The 23,602-nt window shown below is 39.6% G+C and overlaps 1 protein-coding gene across 5 annotated transcripts in view; it reads right to left on the bottom strand.

Moving 5' to 3' along the window:
• Positions 1-23,602, bottom strand: part of LOC107376025 (protocadherin-15) — a 383,296-nt gene that overhangs the window by 120,855 nt on the left and 238,839 nt on the right. For all 5 annotated transcript variants that reach the window (XM_070542556.1, XM_070542554.1, XM_070542553.1 and 2 more), the window contains 5 exons: positions 20,290-20,424; positions 10,981-11,130; positions 6,319-6,512; positions 5,442-5,574; positions 5,158-5,237 (listed from right to left, as the gene is read on the bottom strand). In XM_070542556.1, coding sequence (XP_070398657.1) covers positions 5,158-5,237; positions 5,442-5,574; positions 6,319-6,512; positions 10,981-11,130; positions 20,290-20,424 — 692 coding nt within the window. The remainder of the gene's footprint in view (positions 1-5,157; positions 5,238-5,441; positions 5,575-6,318; positions 6,513-10,980; positions 11,131-20,289; positions 20,425-23,602) is intronic.

Below are 23,602 nucleotides of genomic sequence, written 5' to 3'. Positions count from 1 at the left end.
CACAGCACTCTATGTTTGCAGCGACACATTGGGCAGGCCTAGCACCAGAGCTACGACGGACATAACCTACAAAGATGGTGTTGGTGTTGTCAGTTTGAAACATTGGATTATATAGACTTGGGCTTTCTTTGAGACATGAGTAGGTATCTGTACTCAAAGCTGCAGTAGCAAATTTGCAGGACAAGCTAGTTTGAAATACAAACAGAGGTAATGTCTGGCTTTCATTGGTTTGATTCATAGAATTTTAATGTTCAAAGATTCAAGTTATTTCTGTGACCATTGTGGATCTTTCTTTCATTGGAAGGGTACTAAAGGTACCAACTGGTAGGGTACAAACAATTTTTCCACGTCTGTACATATACAGGATTCACAATTGACAAATAGATAAATAAATACATATAATAAATAAATAATTAGGATAAATGGCAGGTAAGAGTTAAACAGTTGTATCTGTCTTACATCATTCTCTTTTTGCCTCAGCAGATTGACGTGTTGAGCCAAGGGCCATTTTGTCTCAGCAGGTCTGAACACTATATCTCAGTCAGAAACTGTCAGAGTGGGAGATGAGAAAGTCCCGAGGAGGCCTAGTGTCTGGCCATCCCGTGGGCTTCTGCCACACTCTTATATTTACCTTCTGGGATGCTAACCTACTCCCCATTTGGACCATAATCTATTGCTGTCGCTACACAGAATGAAGGATGACAAATCCCTGTTGCATCTAAAAGGGATTGAGTGTTTTTTTTCTCCCCTCATCCCCTCCAACAATATCAAAATTAATAACATTTTTTTATGTCTTCCTAGAGGCTAATTCAGCACAAATAAGAGAAATAATTAAGAATCAAACACTAATTTGGGCACAATTTTTGTAGCCTGGCCTGCCAGACTCATCCACTGTCTTTTCTACACAGAGGTCGAGTCTGGATACTCAGAGGCAGAGAGACACATGAGGGGCAGGACTAGCCAGCTCAAAAATAACCAATAAAAAAATAAGGCGGAAATGACGACTGTTGCTCAAAGCTGTAGATTCTTTGCTGATGTCAAAAATGTCTTGTGGCAACAGCAAAACATCTTTCTTTAAAAGGAAGGCTTTTAGCACTTGTTGTTATTGTGGTTTTAAAGACATGTCCAAGTCATTTAGAACAGAGGAAAGAGCTGCAGCAAACTTCGCTTCAGACGCCATCTTTGTTGTTTATGAGAAACTGAGCATCGCGGTGTGTGACGTACGCTGCTCTGCGCTGATTGACTCAATAAAAATTCTCAGGGGGTGGTGTTTGAATGGGAGCGTCACCAGGCCCTTTGCTTCCCATAAGGAAGCATTGACCACTAAGCTGACAATTTGTGTGTACTAGTTTCTATATACATAACTGTAGCTTTTGCAATAGCACAATCAATTTTACAGGAAAAATATGCTCAGAAATAAAATAATTTAAGCATTTGTTCATTTGTTATAGCAGGATTTCTGTCAGATCAGGTTTAGAAGATTGCATGTGCAGTTCCAGCAGCTACTCTCTCCTATTTTTTCTCATCCTTGTTCACTGTGCAGCAGCAACACAGCTTGTCCTTTCATAGCTGGGAGACTAAGGATGCAGACAAAATAGGCTTTAATCAATTAGTACAAAACGTGTCTGGCAGGGTTCTCTATTTTCAGTCTCCCCATGTCTCCTCTCTTCATATTCACTTGTTTATTTGATGGATGGAAAAAGGCACTAACCACTTCGATATGTTATGCCTTTTGCTCGCTGCCGTATTACCTTCGGAGTGAGGTGGGTTTTCTGAATGCTGATGGTGACTGTGAGTCTGTACGATATTTGCTTGTCTAATTTCAAAAGAAGCTAAAGCTGAAAGGGAGCAAAGCTGAAGAGAAATCAGGAAAAAGACCCAGAACATATCTCCAGATGGTAAAACCCATCACATTAGTGTGATGATTTACACTAAAATTGGTCTGTCAGCATTCACTAAGTCTGATCAACTGGCTATAAATTAAAGTCTCTCTTTGTTGTATTTCTGCTGCGGGAAGCTGAAACTGAATAATAACATTAACTGTTTTCTCATATATTATTAAAGGAGCAACATGTCAGAATCTGCAGTGAAATAATCACAAAACTCAAAAGTCTCAAACACGTTGGAAGGAAGGTAGTACTGAAATAGATTTCATTGTCAGTCGACTGGCAGGTTGCCAGTTTTTCTCCTTTCAAACGAAGCAAAAGGTGGAAGTATTTACTGTTTACACTCTGCTAGTTTGTGAGGTTACAAATTTTGCGCCAAGCTAACGCTGCCGCTCCGGCATTTATAATTTGTCACTGACAGGCAGTGTTCCAGAGTTGTTTAAAGAACTAAAGCCAGTAAACAGGAGCGACCCAGAAGTAATTTCTTGTACTCCTAAGAAGCCATGGCATCTTTAAGATTTACTCAATCAGGTGAAGCAGGCTAGAGGCTAACGATGAGCTAACAATGCTAATGGTGAATTAGAATCAAATATTCCACTCTAAAAAATATCTCAAGCTACATTTTAAACTACCAACAACACTATATTACAGTGAAATGTACGTGTGAAATGAATAATGACTCAATTGAGGCGTTTTACTTCCTTTAATGTGTCACTCAGAACTATAACAGCAAGACAGCAAACAACCACACTTCTAACGTCCGAGGGACGAAGTGTTTCCTACCGTAAAACACCCAAGAATGCTAGCACTAGATAGGATGATGTAATCCCAACTTGCCAAATGTGAGACAGAGAGTACTCATTGTGTATTTTGCCTTTTAGCTCTAACATCACTGCTAAATATATAACAAATTATTATTATCACCACGTTTTTCACATAGCCTACTATATCTTCTATTTTAATTCTACTTAAACAAACAAATAGCAAAATCTTTAAGACTGTTTCACCGTTTCAGTTAAGTTACCACAGCTTAACTCAGGCTCCTTGGGCCTTCTACAGTGACTCTGAATAACTTAAAACTAACATGAATTTAAACCATCAACTGAGTTTATAAATATAGACAGGCCAACAATAGAAAACGCAGGTTTAAGTAGCTTTTCAGAATATTTTGAACATGTCTCACAACAGAATAACAGTACTAGTAACATTTTTAATTCTATTTGTTTATTTTAAATACATTTTACACTAAAATCAACATCCGAAAGAAAAGAAACATCACTTTTTCTGCCATTTTTTCTTCATTTAGAAACAAAATGGTGTTTATTTAAAAAAAAAGACAACAAATCTCTCATAGTAGATTTTTAGAGGAGAGAGAAAAAAACATCACTGACTTAATTTGACTTTACTGTGTTGGTTATCCAATTTAACTATTTTGTTCCGCTGACATTCTGCCCCACTGATACTTTCAGTGTGAAACCGGGGTCAGTGATAGATGTTTACATTTAATTATCTCATTATTTCTTTGCGCTATAAAAGAGTTCAGCTTGTATACATCTAAAACAGCACAACCCCAACACCGTGTCTGTGTTAGAGCCTCATTTGGCTTTTAGCACAAACCTGTCTAATTACTGGGAAACCTGCTTTTGACCAACATATTTTGTGTGACTCAAACTTTCTGCTCCACTTCATTTCGGGCTCCGTGTCGTGACATGAAAAAATGCCTCTGAGAAACATCACAGAGACTGTCAGAGGCTTTATTCTGACAGCATTTTCTCCACAGTGCTCATCTATCCTCTGTGCTCACTGACGCTTCTACTTTGGTTTGTGTGCACGCTCCACATGCCAATCTGCGTTAGTGTCCCACCCCCTTGTTTGACAGCAACAGACAGCTTTCTCCACACAGTTTATGCAAGATTGAAACTCAAAACAGGAGACTGTCAATAATGTGAAACATGCTTCAATATGCGTGTGAAAAGTGATGAAAATTTGGGGCTAACCCCCACAAAACAGGACATCTGGTCACCTTAGAACCAGATATGAATATAGGCCTAGGACGATAACAAATTTTGCTGGACGATGTATTGTCTAACAAATTATTGACAATAAACAACTTTATTATCAAGACCAAAATAACCACTTATATAATGTTAATATGTCATAAGAAAGCAAGTACACCCTTTCAAATGCAACAATTAAGCTTTCGTTTAACATTGGAATGTCCAGAACTCCTAAATAAATAAAACAAACAAACAAAATTAAATAAAAAAGGACTTTAACTCTCTGTTAGAAAATATTGCACCCAAAAAAAATAATAAAAAAAAATAAATAGACCCTGTCTCTCCAAAACAACAAATACAATAATAATAATATTGAGGCTGGAAAAATTATTGAGTTCATTTCCATCTATTGTATATGATTAATTGATTTATTGATTATTGTCCCAGCCCTAAATGACAATGAATTTATCTACTTATCATCTCACTGTGGATGACTCGTTTTTGTCATCTGAAATTTTCTGGTGTTGATCTGTATCTTCACCAGCCATTGAAACTCATGGAACGGTGATGAGAAAGTGATTTTTTGCTTAGTGGAAAATATTGCAGTAAACAAACTTGGTTACTGCAACCATTGGGATTCTTACTTCATTATGACATATTGCACCTTTGAATTATTTTTTTGTCACTTTTACAACAGATTTATAAAATTAAGGTAATAATGTAGATGTACTTTTTCAGAAAAAACTAACTGATATTTTGTTGCACTGTTTTTCCTCTTACATATATATAAATGTGCTCTGCCTAGCTTATTTAAAAATTCTGGTTATAAAAGTAAAAGAAAAAAAGCTGTCTTCTAGATTTCATCACAGTGAGCCTCTGCACTTTAGAGAAAAACATGAAACAAAACCATTATCAAAGGTTGCATGGTTAATTTATGCTTTTTGCAACCCTCAACAGTTGAATACAGCTCATGGTGAATAAGCCCACAAGCATAAAAATCTAACAAAATCTTGAATCATTTTCAAACGAATGTCAGAACTTGAAGTCTTTGCAACGTGAGCTGAAATACAGTCTAGTAAAGATGCTGTAATCATTCATCATGCACGCTTCTTCCTGTTCAGCATGCACTGGGAGTAACGTGGGCAGCCCCACATGCAGACTAACACACTCACACGCCGTAAATCTATGTTTACAACGTTGTGTTTATCAGTGACCTGCATGCCACTGGGGTCTGAGAGAAGAGAGAAGAGACAGGAAGAAAGTCTTGCACTCACGTGGCTGAGAGGTTGAAGACCTGTTGGGAATCTCCGCTCAAAATATGGTATGTGATCGGATCGTTTTCTCTGTCTGTGGCCTGGGGAGGAATAAAATAACACATGAGGCATACAGTATTATTACAGATAAATGGGGGAAGATGGCAGTTGTATAGGAAGTTGAAGCACTGAAGGAAAACTAACAAGTAGCTGAGGAGGAAACACATTCTGATTGCCTAAACTGTACGTATGCAAACAGTAGCATCAGTAAAATAACACCCCGAGAACACATATTAGTGTCTGACCTGTAAATTGAGCAGGATAGCTCCAACCCTCATCGCCTCGCTGACCTCAAGGTTGTAGGTGGCAAGAGGGAAACGTGGTGGACTCTGGTTGTTGGGAGGCAAAACTTCGATGTAGACTGTAGTGATAGAGCTCCTGGAAAACGGAAAAACAACATCTCCATGACGACTGCATCAGCTGCCGTTTCGCAAATTCTTATGCTTCCTGATGCAACTCACACACATATTGGTGAAAATGTTCTACAGTACGTCAAAACTCACTTGAGTGGAGTTTCGATTACAACATTTCAAATGTGAGTTGTCAGTTTTATATACTTTTTTTTTTGTTATCTGTAGCTTGTGGACCCTAATAGACCTACCTAGAATAAAGATCTAATAAATCAATGTTCTCGGTATACTGTAACCTTATAGTACGCTGAAGCTTTTTGCACAATTATGCAGCTGATAAAGGTTTATATTAATCTTTGTCTTACCTAGAGGGAAGAAAAAGACAAAAACAAAAACAAGCAAAAACAAGCTCCAGCTCCATAGAAAAAAAATAAAAAACGCCCAAAAGACGAGAAAAAGGGAAACAGTTTACACATCCACCCACAACAGCTTGTCAGACTTGTAATTTCTCTATTATTCATCGCTCAGCAAAAACCATCAGAGTCATGCTGAAAGAATTAAATATATAACTTGTTAAACGATGAGCTCTAATGCTCTGCAACTTCAGATTAGAAAATAAAATTTATTTCACAGCATAAAGTAAAATTAAAAACTTTGCTTTCAAAATATGTCAACTATTCATCCCACTGAGCCTGATAAAAATAATAAACTCTTTATTCCAGCTGTGCTGTTACACACACGAGTATTTGAGCAAGCAGAGATGCTACTCTACCTTCTCTGGGTCTCTGGTGCATTATCAGAAGCCTTGACAGTCAGCGCGTAGGATCGCCCCACGGTTAATGTGACACCAGGACCCACGGTGATGCGCCCGGTGAAGTTATTAATGCTGAAGTCTCCTTGGGCCCCAGCCAGTATCTCATATGTTACCAGACCATTTAGACCCTCATCAGCATCTGCTGCAGATAACTGAGAGGACAAAAAAAGGAAACAAAAACACATCAAACCAACATGTCAGCATTTTCTTCTGAAATATAGCAGATTCACAGCTAACATGATTACCCAACCAACAGAGTAGACATTTTTTCCCAATAGGGTGTTGTGACAGATTTCAGTCAGTTGCAATAATTTCACTGCACTAATAATATTATGATGATGATGATGATGATGATTATTATTATTATTAATGGATACATGGCACTCAGTGGTGGCCACAGATAATTTTCATGGGGTCGCCAGATGAGGCCAGAGAAATTTTTGGCAGTGGCACACCAGGTTGGTCAGTGTGGTAACTCTGTTAGCCAGTGGTGATGCACTGCATGCTCCTTTATTCTTTTTCATTACAAGAACAAAATGTATCCATCACAGTTTTTCGGAAAAAGACATTTCAAACTGTTATTTGGAATGGTGATTAATTACAACAGAGAAGTTATATATATATATATATATATATATATATATATATATATATATATATATATATATATATATATATATATATATATAAATATATACATACAGGGTTTCCCCCAGCGCTTTATAAGCCTGGCGGCTCACCAGGCTTTGCTTGCCCACCCGCCAGGCTAAGCGTCATGCCCCGCCCCCCTCCCCGACCCTACCGTGTCCACTGACACGAACGGCGCAATGAAACTAGAGCCCTCCATCAGCTGATACTGGTGAGAAACAACAGTGGAATATGTGCAACCACCCCAACCCCACCCCTGCTCTCACGGAGGAGCGCTGTGGGACGGAGCACGCGACCCCCTCATAATTTCTCATTTTCTCCGTTGTGTTTTCCCTCCATCTAGATAATAACGCACACCGAGCAAAAGGGAGCAGGTGTATCATGGCATAAACATCCCTGCGTCACTGAAAGAAATTCAGATGAGCCACAGAGCTGCGTGTGTTAACGGGATGGTAGTTGAAACTCCCGCTGACTTTATTTGCCAAATGCAGGAAGGGCCAAAGTGTGTGACGGCTGCAGAACCAGAGATCTCAGGTTCAGCTTGTGTCCTGTCTTAATGAGGTGAAGTCTTGGCTAATGGCCAACTATCTACATCTGAATGAGGGAAATACAGAGCTCATTGTTTTTCACCCCAACAGCAGGGCTGTGGGTCGTTATGTTGATCTTGGCCCTCTTTCTCCCTACTCAAAACCAGTTGTTACCAGTTTGGGGGTGAAACTTGATGCTGGACTTAACTTTGATGCTCATATCAATTCTGTGATCCGGTCCAGTTTCTTTCACCTGAGACGCCTTGCAAAAATCAAGCCCATGCTGTCAAGAGACCACCTGGAGCGGGTACTGCATGCTTTTGTAATTTCTAGGCTTGACTACTGCAACTCTCTCTATGCAGGGTTGTGTCAGTCAACACTGCGTCGCCTACAGGTTGTGCAGAACAGCACAGCCAGGTTCCTGACTGGGACCAGGAAACGGGACCACATCAGTCCGGTTCTGGCCTCCCTGCACTGGCTTCTGGTTTGCTATCGCTCACAATTCAAAATCCTCGTCTTTGTTTACAATTTCTTCCAGGGTGGTGCTCCCCCCTATCTAGCCACACTCCTGAACAGACATTCCCCATCACGCGCTCTGCGCTCCTCTGACCAAGGCCTGCTCGCTGTCCCTCGTTCTAGGTATCGTACTCGCGGGGACCGGGCTTTCTCAGTCCTAGCACCGTCACTCTGGAACCAGTTGCCACCCTCAGTTAGGCTGTCCCCATCTCTGCCAGTCTTTAAGAGTCGCCGAAAAACACACCTCCTCCGCTTGGCGTTTCCAGAACATGTTTGATTGTGGCCTTCTTTTATGTTGTATTTATTTCACAGTTTTCATTGGTTCACTCTATCCATTGTTTTACACATTTGTCCTGTACCAGAATGTTTCACCTATTTTGTAATTTGTATTTTGCAATTTTAATTGCTTTTATTTTTGATTTATTCATTATATTTACCTTCTACTGTACAATGTTCAGTGCTTTGGGCTTCCTGACAGGGTTGCGGAAAGCGTTTATGATTGGTCAGTTCTCATGCACATGCAGGCTATTGTTCTCTTTCCTTACTCCCAGAAGAAGAAGAAGAAGAAAATATCATTTCTATAGCGCCTCTCAAGATAAAAATCACAAGGCGCTTCTTATGTGTAAGAAGAACGGTTCAGAGCGCAAATGGTTTCTTTGTTACTAAACTGCAGGGAGTATCTACAAGAAAGTTCTACAGAAAGTTGCAAAGGGTCCTCAGAAATGTTGCTAGGTTTGTCGCTAGGCGTTTATTGGAAAAAAAGGTCATTGAGTAGGGTCAAAAAGTCGCCTAGTTGGCAACACTGGACTCACTTCTTACATCAGGAGGAATCTACATTTTCTAGTGTTATCCCTTCTTTCATAATCCATTGTCAAAATGTGAGCGGGAGAATATTTTCAGGTTCACGTCTCTTAACAGCAGCCCAAAACGATCTCCTAATACATGGATTTTCTGCTTCCTGATCATGTGACGTGTGACATACGCGGGTTAAGATCAGGGTTATGGGCTCGACACACAGGAGGCGACAAACGATCAGCGAAATTCGTCACTGATGCTTTTATTAACTGACACACGGGGGGCGACCTGCGGCAGCGGCCAGCAGCAAAGCCATTGACGTGTTCTGTTTCATGGCGAAATCGAAACTTCCGTTGTTTTGATTGGCTGTGTCAGGTTGGAGGGAATTAAGGTTATTTAAGCGGTTCAGAGTTAAAAAAGCGGTAGATATGATGTTTCACAAGGTGCTGCTAGAGTTATGTGAAATCTTACTTCTGATTTTACTATATAAAACATAATAATAATCAACTTCTCCTCCATGTTTACTCGGAGATGTACGGAGCATCCTGTCCGCTCAATTGCCAGTGAATGAAACCTCTGTTGATTGGTCCTCGTCCGAGCGACAGCGATGAAAAGTTGAAAATATTTCAACATTCTGGGATCACGTTGCTGGGTCGCCTGTGCATGACACGTGCACGAGTGCAAAACTTCACACCCACATTTTTCGCATTTCGCTTGGTAGGAGGGAGACCCGCGATTATCGCTTTGTCGCGCACGTCTCATTGAAAATGAATGGAGGAGAGGCGATGTCGCCTCCGTGTGTCGAGCCCATTAGAGCTGTGATGTTTGTTCTCATGATGTGGGGGCTCGGTCCGATGCCCGCCCAGTAAAAAATACAAACGACAACTTTAGTTGTCAATGGTAGTGAACAATTGGGTAAAAAATGACGACTTTAGTGACTCTTTTATTATATTTCTCAGGTTTTTTTTTTGGGGGGGGGGGGGGGGGGGGGGGGGGTCTAGGGCCACCCCCTGGGCACCATTGTTTCATTGAGGAACAAGCTTTAGGGGTTTAGGGGAGAAATACTGTTATCACAAACAAAACAAGTGATTTCAGATTGCTGGGCTTCAAATGCAAAATAATATATTGGAAAATTTTACGTAAGTTTACCTAACAAATAAAAGTCACATCCTCTAAACACATTTCTATAAATATACATAAAAAACTGCATTTCATTTAATCCAATGATTCAGGGCATCCTGCTGCTTGTAATTATAAGCCCTTGCGGTGTAGTTGACCTCATATATTTAAGGCTTTGAAACTTTAATCCGAGTTCCCCCAACCTCCTTTTTCATGCTACTGACAGAAGAGTAAAAAAAAAAAGTTGTAGCATCAAATAAGCTGCAGCATTCTCAAGGGGACTCCTGCTCCGATAAATGGCTTATAAAATCGGTTAGGCGGTCATAGCAGACACTCTGTAACCCCTGGCCTTATTTCTGAGAGGGTGGAATGGTTGGTTTTTTTTAAACCGATTAAACTTGACCTTTTCAGTATCTGACATTTTTTGGAGAGGCTGTGCAGCAAGAAGAGAAAAAATATATAAACTCTCTACTGACAGAGATATAGAAACTATTGACCTCATCATTTGTAGAAAAACGTGTTTTAGATTTACAGTCTGAAAACAACCTGTGTGTTTATACGCATGCACAGATTCATGTCTGAGCTTATGTGAACTCTGTGTGTGAATAAGTATCCAAACAACCAAATTAAAACAATGGCCCCGATCCAACTTAGTAAATAATATGAAAACAATCCTGATTTTCAATCCAAATCCTTTCCACGGAACAGGAATAATTGATAACGGTTATCGCAAATCCCTTCCATGCGTTCACAGGGCTGCGCGCTGCTGACACTGGAGATAAAAACACTTTTTCTTTGACTCGACTGTACAAGTGCAGAAATGGAAAAGGGAAATGTTCCCGTGGTTTGGCTGTCAACACAATGTGCTGGATTGTTGTGGTTATTTTTACTGAGCATGAAAGAGCATTTGACAGAGAAAATCAGTGTGATGGGGACAAAGACGGACGTGCAGTGCTGAGGATCGGAGCAAGAAGCTGAAAGAAGAGGAGAAATGCAGGACTGCAGGATTGATTACCTGTAGCACCGTCTCCCCCGGCTGCATGTTTGTAAAGACTTGAACGCTGTAGGAAACCTGAGCAAATGTAGGTGTATTGTCATTGGCATCGATAACCAGGATGTTGACAGTTACTGGGCTACTCTGCTGGACGCCATCTGACGCCACCAACTGTAAACACAAGACAGAAGAAGCACTTTATGTGACTTTAGAAGATGTGTCAACAAAGCCCACTTGTTCAAAAGAATTACAAATCACAAAGCTTTGAAAGTATTATGGCTTTGATGAGCGACAGTGGCATCACTTGAACTTTGCGTCTTCATGTGTGCTCATTTTCCATTCCATCAAAGTGAAATAAAAGACAGATATAGATGAGAAGAGAGTGCTAGAACAAATTTTGCCTCAAGGACAGTTTTCAGACAAAGCAAAATACATGTTTACTTGTTCGTGGCAGCTCTGATCTCCAGCGATTGGGAGAGAGAGTAAAGAACCGTGCCAACAACTTTGACAAAAGCCTGAATCACACGTTTCTGTACAAATGACCATTAAAGTATACATTACAAGTGTTGCAGATTAGAGTATATATTATATACCTGTTGCAGCAACACAATCAGCACAGTAAATACATTTGACAGAAACATGTTTCCGTATTACAACCTGTTGCTCATGCAGACCAAAATAAATAATTTTCAAACAATTTACTAAAAATCGGACTGCATCAAAAACACATTTACCCACATTTACCCATATATGGGACGAAGCCAATGTAAATGATGTCAAGCAGGCTTCTCATGCCTTTAATCATCCCTGACACACAAAAATGATACAAAAACAAACCTGACATAAGCACAAACTGAAGCTAATCTCTATGAAATGCTGATGTTTACTCCTTCAAGTCCACTGCACTTACGATAAACAGGAAGGCAATTTGAAGCCAGCATTCATGCAACGGTTTCTTCATGTTAGCATTAAACAAATTCTTATCTTCATCAAAGTAACACAGCATCATTCACAGCTTTTATCAGCCACTTTGTAAACATTATGCTAACAAGAAAAGACAACAAGACTTGCTAGAAGCTGATAAGGTGCAAATCTTTCAATAAAAGAGGACGACTCACTTTTCTTCTGGAGTTGTACTGACTTATTCTGTTGACTGTTGAGCTGGTCACTTAGCATTTAGCCAGACATTATGTAAAAACGTAATGTAAAAAATGATCTAACAAGATAAAAAAGGGTTAGTGTTGCACTCACTTGTGACTGAAATGATCTGATGCACAGTCTGAGCAAACAGCTTGGTGGATTAACTCACAATTATAGTTGGTGTGAAAGTTGTGTGAATGAGACATTCAGCTAAAATACAACCCAATTAGACTGCTGGTTAGTTTAAATCACATTATAAAAATAAACAAGCCGTTCTAAGATTTAGCACAAAACTATGTACACAAGCTACCTGCATCAATTAGGACCTTGTTTCCAATTAGATCAAAATCTGTGTTTACCTATTAATGCATGTGAGACAAGTCTGCAAATGTTAAACCTGCCAACGTAAACATTAATTAGGAGAATAAACAAGCACTGTTCCTGAAAAAATGCTGCTAGAACTAAAGGAGGAATCATGACCTCAAAATACCTTTATGAACACATGGCAGTTTTACGGTGGTCCCCGTAGTGATTTGTTTTTGCGCTTAGTGATTTTTTGTTGCATTTAGTGAATTTGTTTTTGTGCTTTTCAATTTGTTATGCATTTTGTGATTTATTTTTGCATTAAGTGATTTGTTGTTGCATGTTTCAATTTGTTGTTGCGTTAAGTGATTTGTTTTTGTGGTTTGCACTTCAGGGCCACCGTACAGTTTATTAGGAAAAGGGATAGAAATTGTGTGATATAACCACAACGTTATGCAGGTTATTGATGCGTGAAACATTGGCATTAAAATAATATGCCTGGACCACAGGGTTGGTGCATGCATTATGTACATTTTAGTGCCTGAGAAGCTATTATTGAAATAATATCTGAGAAGACAATAATAATAATAATAAGCAGTATTCATAGAGCACTAGGTTACTGTATTGAATCATTCACAAATACAATTTCGAAAATGTTTAGTGGAATCTGCAACAAGAATTAGTTTCTCTGTGGGGACTTCAACATTGATTTGAAATTACAATTTATCAAATGACTGTAAATTCCATGCATCTACTTGGTCTGTTTCCACTGATAACCAAACCCACAAGAATTACTGTGCAAAGCTCAACAATTAACATATGTTTTGGGGGGTTGGGGAGTGTTGGAATCATAATGACTGATATTAGTGATCATGTGCGAGTTTTCACACGCTACAAGAACGATCACATTAGACATCAACCTCAAATGGAAAATGTTATAAGGGACCGGTCACAAAAAGCCATAGACTCATTTAATAGAGCCCTAGAACAACAAAACTGGGATAAATGATGTAAACGTGGCTTACATCTTGTTTATAAGAATATTGTGCAGTCAATACGAAAAGAAACTGTAAAATTAAAACAATTACAAAAAAAGATAATAAGAATAAACCATGGTTGACAAAAGGACTGCAAAATGCCTGCAAGAAAAAAAAGCCCTAAACACAAGATTTTTAAAACAGAGAACCAGCGAAGCTATGCACAGATACAATAAAATATAAGAATAAATTAGTTTCAATAATAAAAAGACAAAAAAATGTTATTATAGCAATCTACTAGAAAATAAACAATATAAAGGCAACTTAGGGAATAATAAATAATGTTATAAAAAGAAATAAATCTGTTTCAACTGTTCCAAATTATTTTTTAAATGAAGACACTGAAATAAACGATCCAACCAAAATTGTCAATTAATTTAATTAATTCTTCACTAAGGTGAGACCAAGCTTGGCAAACAAAATTCCAGAAAGAACTAATTATAGCATAGGCAAAAAAAATTACAAGTAACAAAAATGGCATGTTATAAAATCCAGTGACTAATGAAGAAATAAGAGAAATTGTAAAAAATAAACAACTCATCAATAAAAGAAAAACTGACTGTGGCAATTTCGACATAATAATAATAAAAAAATATAATAGGGAATATTATCCATCCATTTACTTATATATGCAACGTATCCTTTACAACCGGCATATTTCCTACCAAAATGAAAATGGCTAAAGTCATTCCACTTCACAAAAGTAGAGATAAACATATCTTCTACAAATACCGACCTATATCCCTTCTGTCACAGTTCTCAAAAATATTAGAAAAACTATATATTACCAGACTGGGCGCATTCCTGAACCAAGAGAATATTTTTAAATGACAGTCAGTATAGGTTTACACCAAATCGCTCAACTTCAATGGCATAAATAAAATAACAGAAGAAATATCAGAAGCCATTGACAAAAAGAACCATTTGATAAGTATCTTCATTGACCTAAAAAAAACATTCGATACAGTAGATCATGACATTCTTCTAAAAAAACTTTGTAAATATGGCATTACAGGAACAGCCCTATAACGAGTTATTTACATGACAGGATGTTCAAATAAACAACATCAAATCCAACATCAAATCCAATCTTGATAATATTACTTGTGGAGTACCACAAGGGTTGGTATTAGGCCCAAACTATTTATTATTTATATAAATGATATATAAATGATATTGTCTCTGTAAATAAACTTAAAAAATAAAACAAATAAAACAACATTGTCAGCCTGCATTTAATGGCGAACATGACGGTTCCTGGGAGCTCTAGTGTTAAGTAGTTGCAATCACATTTCCCAATGATTCTATGATCACTGGTCATTAATGAAATTATTTTTAAATGCAGGATGAAAAATAATAATTATAATGTTAGATTTACAGATGTAAAACATATAAACTGGATGTAAAAAGCTGTATAAGTATCCAAATTTAAAACATGTTAAAGAAAAATCTAACAAGATTCAGAGATCACAATGAAGGTTTGCGGCAGATACCTGGGACAAAGGGACTGATGACACTTGGCAAGAATGTTTTCACAACAAATGCTGAATGAAGAAATCCTCTACAGTTGGAAGTGCAATGCAGCATTGAACAGTTACCCCACACTGACAGCTTCTACTGTAATGTGTTGTCAAGGATCTACTGCATGAAAGCTGTCTGAGCTCAAACACTTACCAGTGCTTAAGCTCAGAACACTTCAAAACACAGAGAACTTTGCTGGCTAAACAAACCTGTGAACAGAGTAAAAACTGTGAGCACACACACACACACACACACACACACACACACACACGCACACGCACGCGCACACACACACACACACACACACACACGCACACGCACACACATTAAACATTATGCACCTCTATAAATGGCTGAAGTCCAAAACACTTCTATCAAGCAAAACAAACCCTGTATTACATCAAAACCTGCAGCGGACAAAATCATTTGTGCAACAGTCCAGGTTGCTTTCCCCTTAAGCAATACAGAATCAGCAACGTTTAGTAAACCTGGTTACAAATTACACATACTATACATATACATGCTTCTCAACCAGCTAGGGGGATGTTAGTTTGACTGCTTTCAGTAAACAAAAGAGAGACTTTTGGCAGTTTCACATCTGGGCCAGCACGGACCAGACTGGGTAGCTTATGCAGTGTTCACATCTAGGTAGCCTTGTATTTTTCTGTGCTCAAGCAGTCGGTTTTTCAGCCAAGGCTGTCTGCTTTGGGCCGGCTCAAATTCACGTCTACCTTTAAGGGTAGCCTCCGTTTGGCGGATAGAACCAACCAGCAGGGGATTCCCCCATGTGAGACTCATTATCATTCTGGATACTGAGAAGTAAACGTTGCCTCTGACTGAAGTTGAGGCAGATCTCCGTTTCTCTTTCTCACTGCTTTGAGGAGCACACACACGTGCGCTCACAGCCACTTTTGTTTAAGGAAGACACCACTGACTTTTCTGCACGTCTTTTGCCCCACCCACATGCTCGGAGATTTTCTCATTCCTGAGAAGCGTGTATGAACAAACCCTAGAGGTGTGGGACCCGGACCGACGCCACCCGCCCAGTCCGTGCTGGCCCAGATGCAAAACTGTCAATAGTTACAGTTTGCAATTGAAGCACCTTCTTCATTGCTTACAGGTTTATAGAGCCAGTAAATGAAAAACAAAATTCTTGTAAATAGACTTTGCAATTATGTCCTAATATATTGGTGAGTCTCATGTCAGACTAGGGCTGGGCAATTAATCGAAAATGTATCGTTATTGAAATTTATCAAGAACTTTTCCCATGTCAATAAATTTGATAATAAAAAAAAGAAAAGACGTGTGTGGGTTAGCAACGTTCATGTCCCTTTAAGAAGCTGTACCACCTTGAGCCACGTAAAAATGTGACTCAACGTAATACATGTGACAGCCCCATCTAGTGGGCAACTTTGTCTCTGCGTATACCTGTAGTTATTGTCTATTTATCGTTATCGGGGTGAAATCCTCAAAACATGGTGATATTGATTTTAGGCCACATCGCCCAGCCCTATGTCAGACTTTAGTGAGCAGAGTTCCTGAAGGACGGTAAAGGCAGAAGTCTATTTGAAGCCGATCTAGTGACATACACAGAACTTAAACTGTGCTTAGGAGCCAGTGGCATAAGGCCCAATGACAAATGTCTACTGTGCTAATTGTCAAATGAGAAAATATCTAGATTTTCCAAAACAAGATGATTTTAGTTAAAATCTCTGGCAGGAAAGACATTTATTCTATGCATTTCCTCAAGGAATGCAAGGCCTTTGATTAAAAGTAAGCTGTTGCCAAACCAATTACATTTTCATTTGAGAAGGATATTCAACATAAAGCCTGGAAAATACAAAAGGTTCTTTGAATCATTTTTTATCAGATAGTTGGACATTTATTAGAAACTATAAACACATTTTTGGATGACACATCATTATTAGGCAAGGCAAGGCAGCTTTATTTTTAGAGCACATTTCAAACACAGGCAATTCAATGTGCTTTACAATTATCAGGACATGACATGAAAACACATAAAAACACAAATTAAAATACACACAAATGGAATTATAGCTTAGAGCTAAAGGAGAAGACGCATGATAAGAAACAATTTTATAGGCTGATTGTCATGAACAGAACTCAGAAGGACCCGTAATGACACCAAACACTGTAAAGCACCTTTAAAAGTCTTTATTTGATGTGGAGTTACCAGAGGTGGGCAAGGCTGAGGCAGGGTCAGGAGGAAGCATGGGTCAAAACCAGAGAGATCCGTGAATGCTACAAGGGGCAGGCAGGAGGCAGAACACAGAGAATGGTCCGAAGGTTGAGAATCAGGGGGTCAGAAGCAGAGAACAATCCAGGCAGGAACAAGGTCAGGATCTATGATTCAGACAGAGGTAAGGAGTCCTGGAGAATTTACTGGGGTGAGCTTTAATAATCTGGCACTGAATGACTGGATGGCTGGTTCTTTTGTAGCAGAGAAAACAGGTGTGAGTGATGAGCTGAGGAGTCAGAAGCAGGTGAAGTGGATGAAGCTGATTGTGGTAGTCAGGGAAACAGGGGTTGGCTGGGGCTTGATGATGAGACCAGGTGTGCTGCATGAAGGCTGAGGAGGGGGAAGGATTGGGAGTCAGGAGCGGGGGCCGATGGGCCCTTGGAGGGCAGCGGTGACAACGCAGAAACCGGAGGGCCCTTGGGGGCCGGCGAAGACGGACCAGGGACCAGGAGACTTTGGGGGGCCGGCAATGTGGAACCAGGGACCAGGAGACCATGGGGGGCCCGCAGCAATGAGGCAGTGGCCAGAGGGCCCTTGGGGGCTGGCAGCGGCAGGCGAGGACAGGGGTGGTGGTGACTGTAGGCGCTGACTTGAGCGGAGGTGCTGAAGACGCTGACCTGGCTGGAGGCGCCGGACCTGGTGCCGACTTGGCTGGAGGCGGCACCGCCAGAGCCAGAATCCCTGGAGGCGGGTCCGCCGACTTGGCTGTAGGCGGGACCGCCGGAACCAGAATCCCTGGAGGCGGGTCCGCCGATTTGGCTGGAAGCGCTGACTTGGCTGGAGGCAGAGCCGCTGACTTGAGTGGAGGCGGAGCCGCTGCAGGAGGAGGCGCCGCCTTGACTCTAATTTGCTCTTGGAATCTCAGGATGTGGACAGCCTTATTCACAGCCTAAACAGTCTCTATGAATCCATTTTGGACGAGGTTGTTCCTTTTAAATCAAACCTGGTACCTCGGGAATTGTTTTGTCCATGGATAAATGACAGCATTCAGAACATGAAAAGACTGTGCAGGAAAACCGAACGCCTGTGGAAGTCTACTAAACTTGAGGTCCATAGGCTGCACCTTATGTCTTCTTTAAATGAATTGATAAAAAAAGACCAGGTCTGACTACTTCCGTCAGCTGATTATCCGAAACAAGAAAAAAAAACACAAGTTTTATTTGACACCATCAGCTCTATTGCAGGTCTTGCTGCTCCTCTTACACCTGTTTTTAACAAAGCTGATGCTAACAAATTTCTTAATTACTTTGTTGACAAAATTCTGGATATTAAGAACAAACTTTCTTCATTCCTGTCATGTAACGATGATGCTGATGTACCGGCAGCTCATTTGTGGACCTCTTTTTCACCTGTAACACGGGATGATATTTTAGCCTTGGTAACCACAATGAATCCTTCTTTTTGTCTGTCTGATGTTTTATCATGTAAACTCCTATTAAAAGTGTTTGATGCCATTGGTCCTTGGGTTACCAAACTGATGAATCTGTCACTTTCTTCTGGTGTTTTTCCCACTTGCTTTAAACATGCTTTTGTGGAACCTCTTTTCAAAAAATCTAATTTGGACCCAGCAGATCCTAAAAATTTTAGACCAATATCAAAACTCCCATTATTGTCTAAAGTTTTAGAGAAAGTGGTCTCTGAACAACTGGTATCTTTCTTACAGGATCACAATGTTTTTGACAGGTTCCAGTCCGGTTTCCGTAAGTACCACTCTACGGAAACTGCGCTGCTTAAAGTATCCAATGATATTCTGATGTCCACAGACACTGGGAAATGCACTGTGCTAGTCCTGTTAGACCTCATCTGCATTTGGCGTGGTCAACCATGAGATCATGTTGAGTAGACTCCGAGATTTGGTTGGGATGTCAGGTCCAGTCCTGGCATGGTTTTCATCCTATTTATCGAGTAGAAGCCGGAGTTTCTAAGTCAACCAGATCTTGTCCGACTCAACTGAATTGTTGTGTGGAGTACCCCAGGGCTCTGTTTTGGGCCTGGTTTTGTTCTTGCTTTACATTCTTCCTTTAGGAAAGTTAATGCAGGAGTTTGCCCTCTGAGGTTCAAAAATTGAATTCCTTATTGACTTGCCTCGAGCGCATCAAACAGTAGCTCAGTGAAAAAGCCCTACAGCTGAATTCAGACAAAACTGAAGCACTGGTGATTGCCCCTGATAATGCTATTCCAGGGATTCACCAGCACGTAGGTGATTTGAGCTTGTCCGTTAAACCAAGCCTTAGAAATCTTGGTGTTTTCTTTGACAAAGGAATGTCTCTTGAGCATCACTCAAAGCAGTTGTCTAGAAATTGTTTTTACCATTTGAGAAAAATTTCCAAACTCAGAACCATGGTATCCAAAAATGATCTTGAGTTTATTATTCACACCTTTGTAACGTCCCGTTTAGACTACTGTAACAGTTTATTTTCTTGTCTAAACAAAAAAGAGCTGTCCCGCTTACAACAAGTTCAAAATTGTGCAGCTAGAATACTGACCCATGCCAACAGAAGAGCTCACATTACCCCCATTCTAAAAGCTCTTCATTGGCTCCCAATTTCTTCTCGCATCAATTTTAAAATTCTTGTGCTGATTTTCAGAGCGCTGCATGGTCAGGCTCCACTGTACGTTTCAGACATGTTCTGCCCTTACATGCCTTCTCGGAGGTTGAGATCTTTGGATCAAAATCTTCTTATGGCCCCCCATACTCGATTCAAGACACAAGGAGATCGCTCATTCCAGGCCATCGCACCAAGGCTCTGGAATGAGTTACCTCTGTTCTTACGTTCACTCGACTCAGTTGATGCTTTAAAGGGCAATTTGAAAACCCATTTGAAACCCATTTGAAACCCATTTGAAAGAAAGAAAGAAAGAAAGAAAGAAAGAAAGAAAGAAAGAACATGATGGAGTTTATAACAACGCCTTGTTGAGTGTCAAAGTTTTGGCTACTTGTACAAGTATTTCCAAGTCCCTCTTGGTTTGCTACTAAGCTATGACTCCTGTTAACATTTACTAAATGAGATGTTTGTCACAGAACTTGAGGGCTACTCTCAGGACACCAACAATGCTTTGAAGACTCACTGTGAAAGTGTAGGCCATTTTCGTCTCTCGGTCCACGGGTTTGAGGAGCTTCAGGTAGCGGATTATCCCAGTTGGGGTCAGGCTGAAGATGGCAGTAAAGTCACCAACGGTAATCTGCACCATGGGGTCCTTCGTCTTCGAAAGGAAAAATAAACCAAAAAAAAAAAAAAGAAAAGTGTAACTATCTCCGCATTGATGTCTCATCATATTTCTTTCCCAAAGGGCACAGCTGTAGGGCTGAGAAAACCTATCAAATAGAACATTTTGATGCACAGGGAAGTTGGAAAAGTAATCTCCTGGCAGGTGTCATCTGTCTTTAGAATTTTTGGGAAAATACGCAGAAGACAGAACTATTAAATTATATATTTATAGCTTGATTTAACAAATTAAGCAATTTCTATCTAATTTTATGTTGCGTAAAAAGCTAAAGACCTGTTCCTGTTTCTTCATGGGAAACACATTAAGCTGTGAAAGTGTGTGTACAAAGAACAGATAAAAGAAAAATGCATTTAGGAAAATCCATTTACTGAAGAATATGTCAAAACTTCTACCTTAACAAATAAACCTTAAGTCTATTTTAGCCTGTAGCTTCAGGTCTACTTCGATTCCCGTCTATCAATGACTCCTCTTAAGAGAGTTTGGTAAACACCAGGGTTGAGTGGCTTATTGATTTTGTTATCTCTGTCTCCACTTTGATTTGTTAATCTCCTCTGAAAACTGAGTAAAGGTGTATTTTGAAGGATGAACTAAAGGCTGTGATCATTTGTTTGGATTGTGTGTGAGACAGTGTTTTCATTCATCACATTTGGTGTAAGGATTTAAAAGAGCTCTCTAGTGTTCAGAGGATAAAACACACACACACACACACACACACACACACACACACACACACACACACACACACACACACACACACACACACACACACACACACACACACACACACACACACACACACAGCAGAGTTTGTGAAAACACAGTCCAGGATCTTTTTTAGGAATTATATTACCAAGAAAAAGTTCATATAGCCAAGTTTGTGAAAACAAAAATGTTACTCAAAGAGAATAAATGCATGTGTTATCTTTAACAACCAAACTACATCAATCAGAATAGTGAAAACAAAAGAAAATGTTGTGAAACACTCCTCAAACAAAACACACACACACACACACACACACAAATTAAAATGCATTGTTAGAACACACACTTTAGGCAACAAAAGTCAGTGCATCAGAAATTAATCTATGCACACATACATCACAGCAGGAGACTTGCTTAATAATTGATCAAAAACATTTTTTAATCAAATTCTTAATTTTTCTGTGTTAAAGATGTCTCCAGCAGTGATGAATGGCCTCAGTTTGTTTGTACCTTCTGCAGACTAATGCATGCATTAGCAGCAGGGATGTCCCGAGTCAATTTGCTGGAGGGATACTGCTGATCAACATATTTTAATAGCTCAGGGTTTGCTGTATGCTGCTGATCCACTTCTGATCCTTTCTTAATGGTAACTCGCTCTTTAGGTATGGCAGCTATCTAAAATAGCTCTTTTTAGGAAGTTACTATATCCTAGAGATGGGCAGAGCAACATCAGGAATAAAAAGAGATAAAGAAAATAGCTTTTTTATAAACTTGCATTTCTGTTTTAACACCCACTGGCTGCTTTATAAGGTGCACTTTGCTAGTTCCATGTAGAACCAAAGCTCGCCTTCAGGACTACACTAAATCTAAGTGGCATAGATTCAAAAGGACGTTAGAAATATGCCTTTAACGACCTGATGACATCATGCATTGGTCACAATTACAAAGGGCCCATATAATCGAAAATCCACACTGTTTCCTTTTGAAAAATACTCCCAAGCTCGTTTTTGGCTGCATTCATGTATTTTCCTGTTAACCATTTGGGAGTTTTTTGAAGAAAATATTGAATTTTGACATGACTATTTCAAAAGGTTGTAGCTTGGGAAAGGTTAGAGAAAAAGTTAAACTGTAAAAGAGAAAAATCTTCAGAAGGACCCAAAGTTTGTGTTGGGAGCAAATTCACTCATCAAATGTGCATATACATTTTTAAAGATGTTCCATCTTATTTTTAAAATGTCCATTATATTTAGACACTTTTAATTTATATTAACATATATAAAGCACTTTTTAAAACTGTAATTTAATATTATATTTTTATAATTATGTGGCACACTTTGACTTCCATATAACGCATCGGCATCTGCTGCTTTTTAGGGATTTTTTAACATTGCTGCTACGTCTGTAACATTAGCAGTGTTTTTACCATCATTTCTACATCCATCATGTCCCAAACACGGTGAAGCAAATGGCAAACCCAACATTTGGAGCTTATTGCAGCACCAGCTGTCTGATGCTGCAGCAGCATCACTCTTTCTGGCTGGATGAGTGAATCTAACCATCATCAGAGAGTCAATATTCTGCTTCCTAATTCGAAGTCAGTCTTGACCAAAGAGCTCAGTCAACAAAGACCAGACCTGCTGGCTATTCTAAGTTTTATCCCTCTAATGTTTGCCCTCCTCATGCTGCGCTCACCTCCTCGTCTCCTCCTCTCCCCAACCGGGAACCTCTCAGCAGGAGGCATTTTTCAAACTCCCAAAACTCCAAAACTTTCAATATAAACACACCCATAAGTGTGGCTCAGCCTGAAGTTACACATCTCCACTATCTTCTGGTGTAAAGTTGTAACTTCATGACGGATCATATTTGTGGCTGTGCCTCGTTAAATTCGGCAATGACGCTTGTCACAATATTGTGACTTTGGCACTTAAAAGGTTCAAACTGCAAATTTTGAATTTTATTTAGAAATTCCTAAAATGGCTTAATGTATTAGTTGTACGTCACTTCATCTTCCTGCTCCCAACATCAGGCCCTGCTCCCCCCGGAAGCTAGTCTCTGGTCTGAAACCTGTCTCCCCTGGTCAGATTAGGAGATGTGGAATAGGCGACAATTCTTATGTAACAGACTTGGTAGTCTAGTGGTTAGAGTGCTGAGCTGGCGTCAAGGCTCACATCACAGTCTCAGCAGTAAGTATTTTCTTGTCTTTTAGCTGCACTTGCCAGTATGGTGTTTACAACCATTTATTGGTAAACTATTGAAAATATAGCACAAATATGTTTGTTTTTTTGCTTTCTTTATTTAGCCAGTGTGAGTCCATGTGAGGTGAGCAGAATAAATTAACTAAAACGCTGTTTGGAAATGCAAAGATGTTTAGAGACACAAAATATTTTGCAGGAAATAATCAAGAAAACAAAAAAAATATGAACATGAAATCTGCTTTAGCTGGCTAAATAAA

Source organism: Nothobranchius furzeri, chromosome 12 (genome assembly GCF_043380555.1).
Source record: "Nothobranchius furzeri strain GRZ-AD chromosome 12, NfurGRZ-RIMD1, whole genome shotgun sequence".
Lineage (NCBI taxonomy): Eukaryota > Metazoa > Chordata > Actinopteri > Cyprinodontiformes > Nothobranchiidae > Nothobranchius > Nothobranchius furzeri.
Note: the sequence above shows the minus strand (reverse complement) of the source record. Positions and strands in the feature narration are given on the sequence as shown.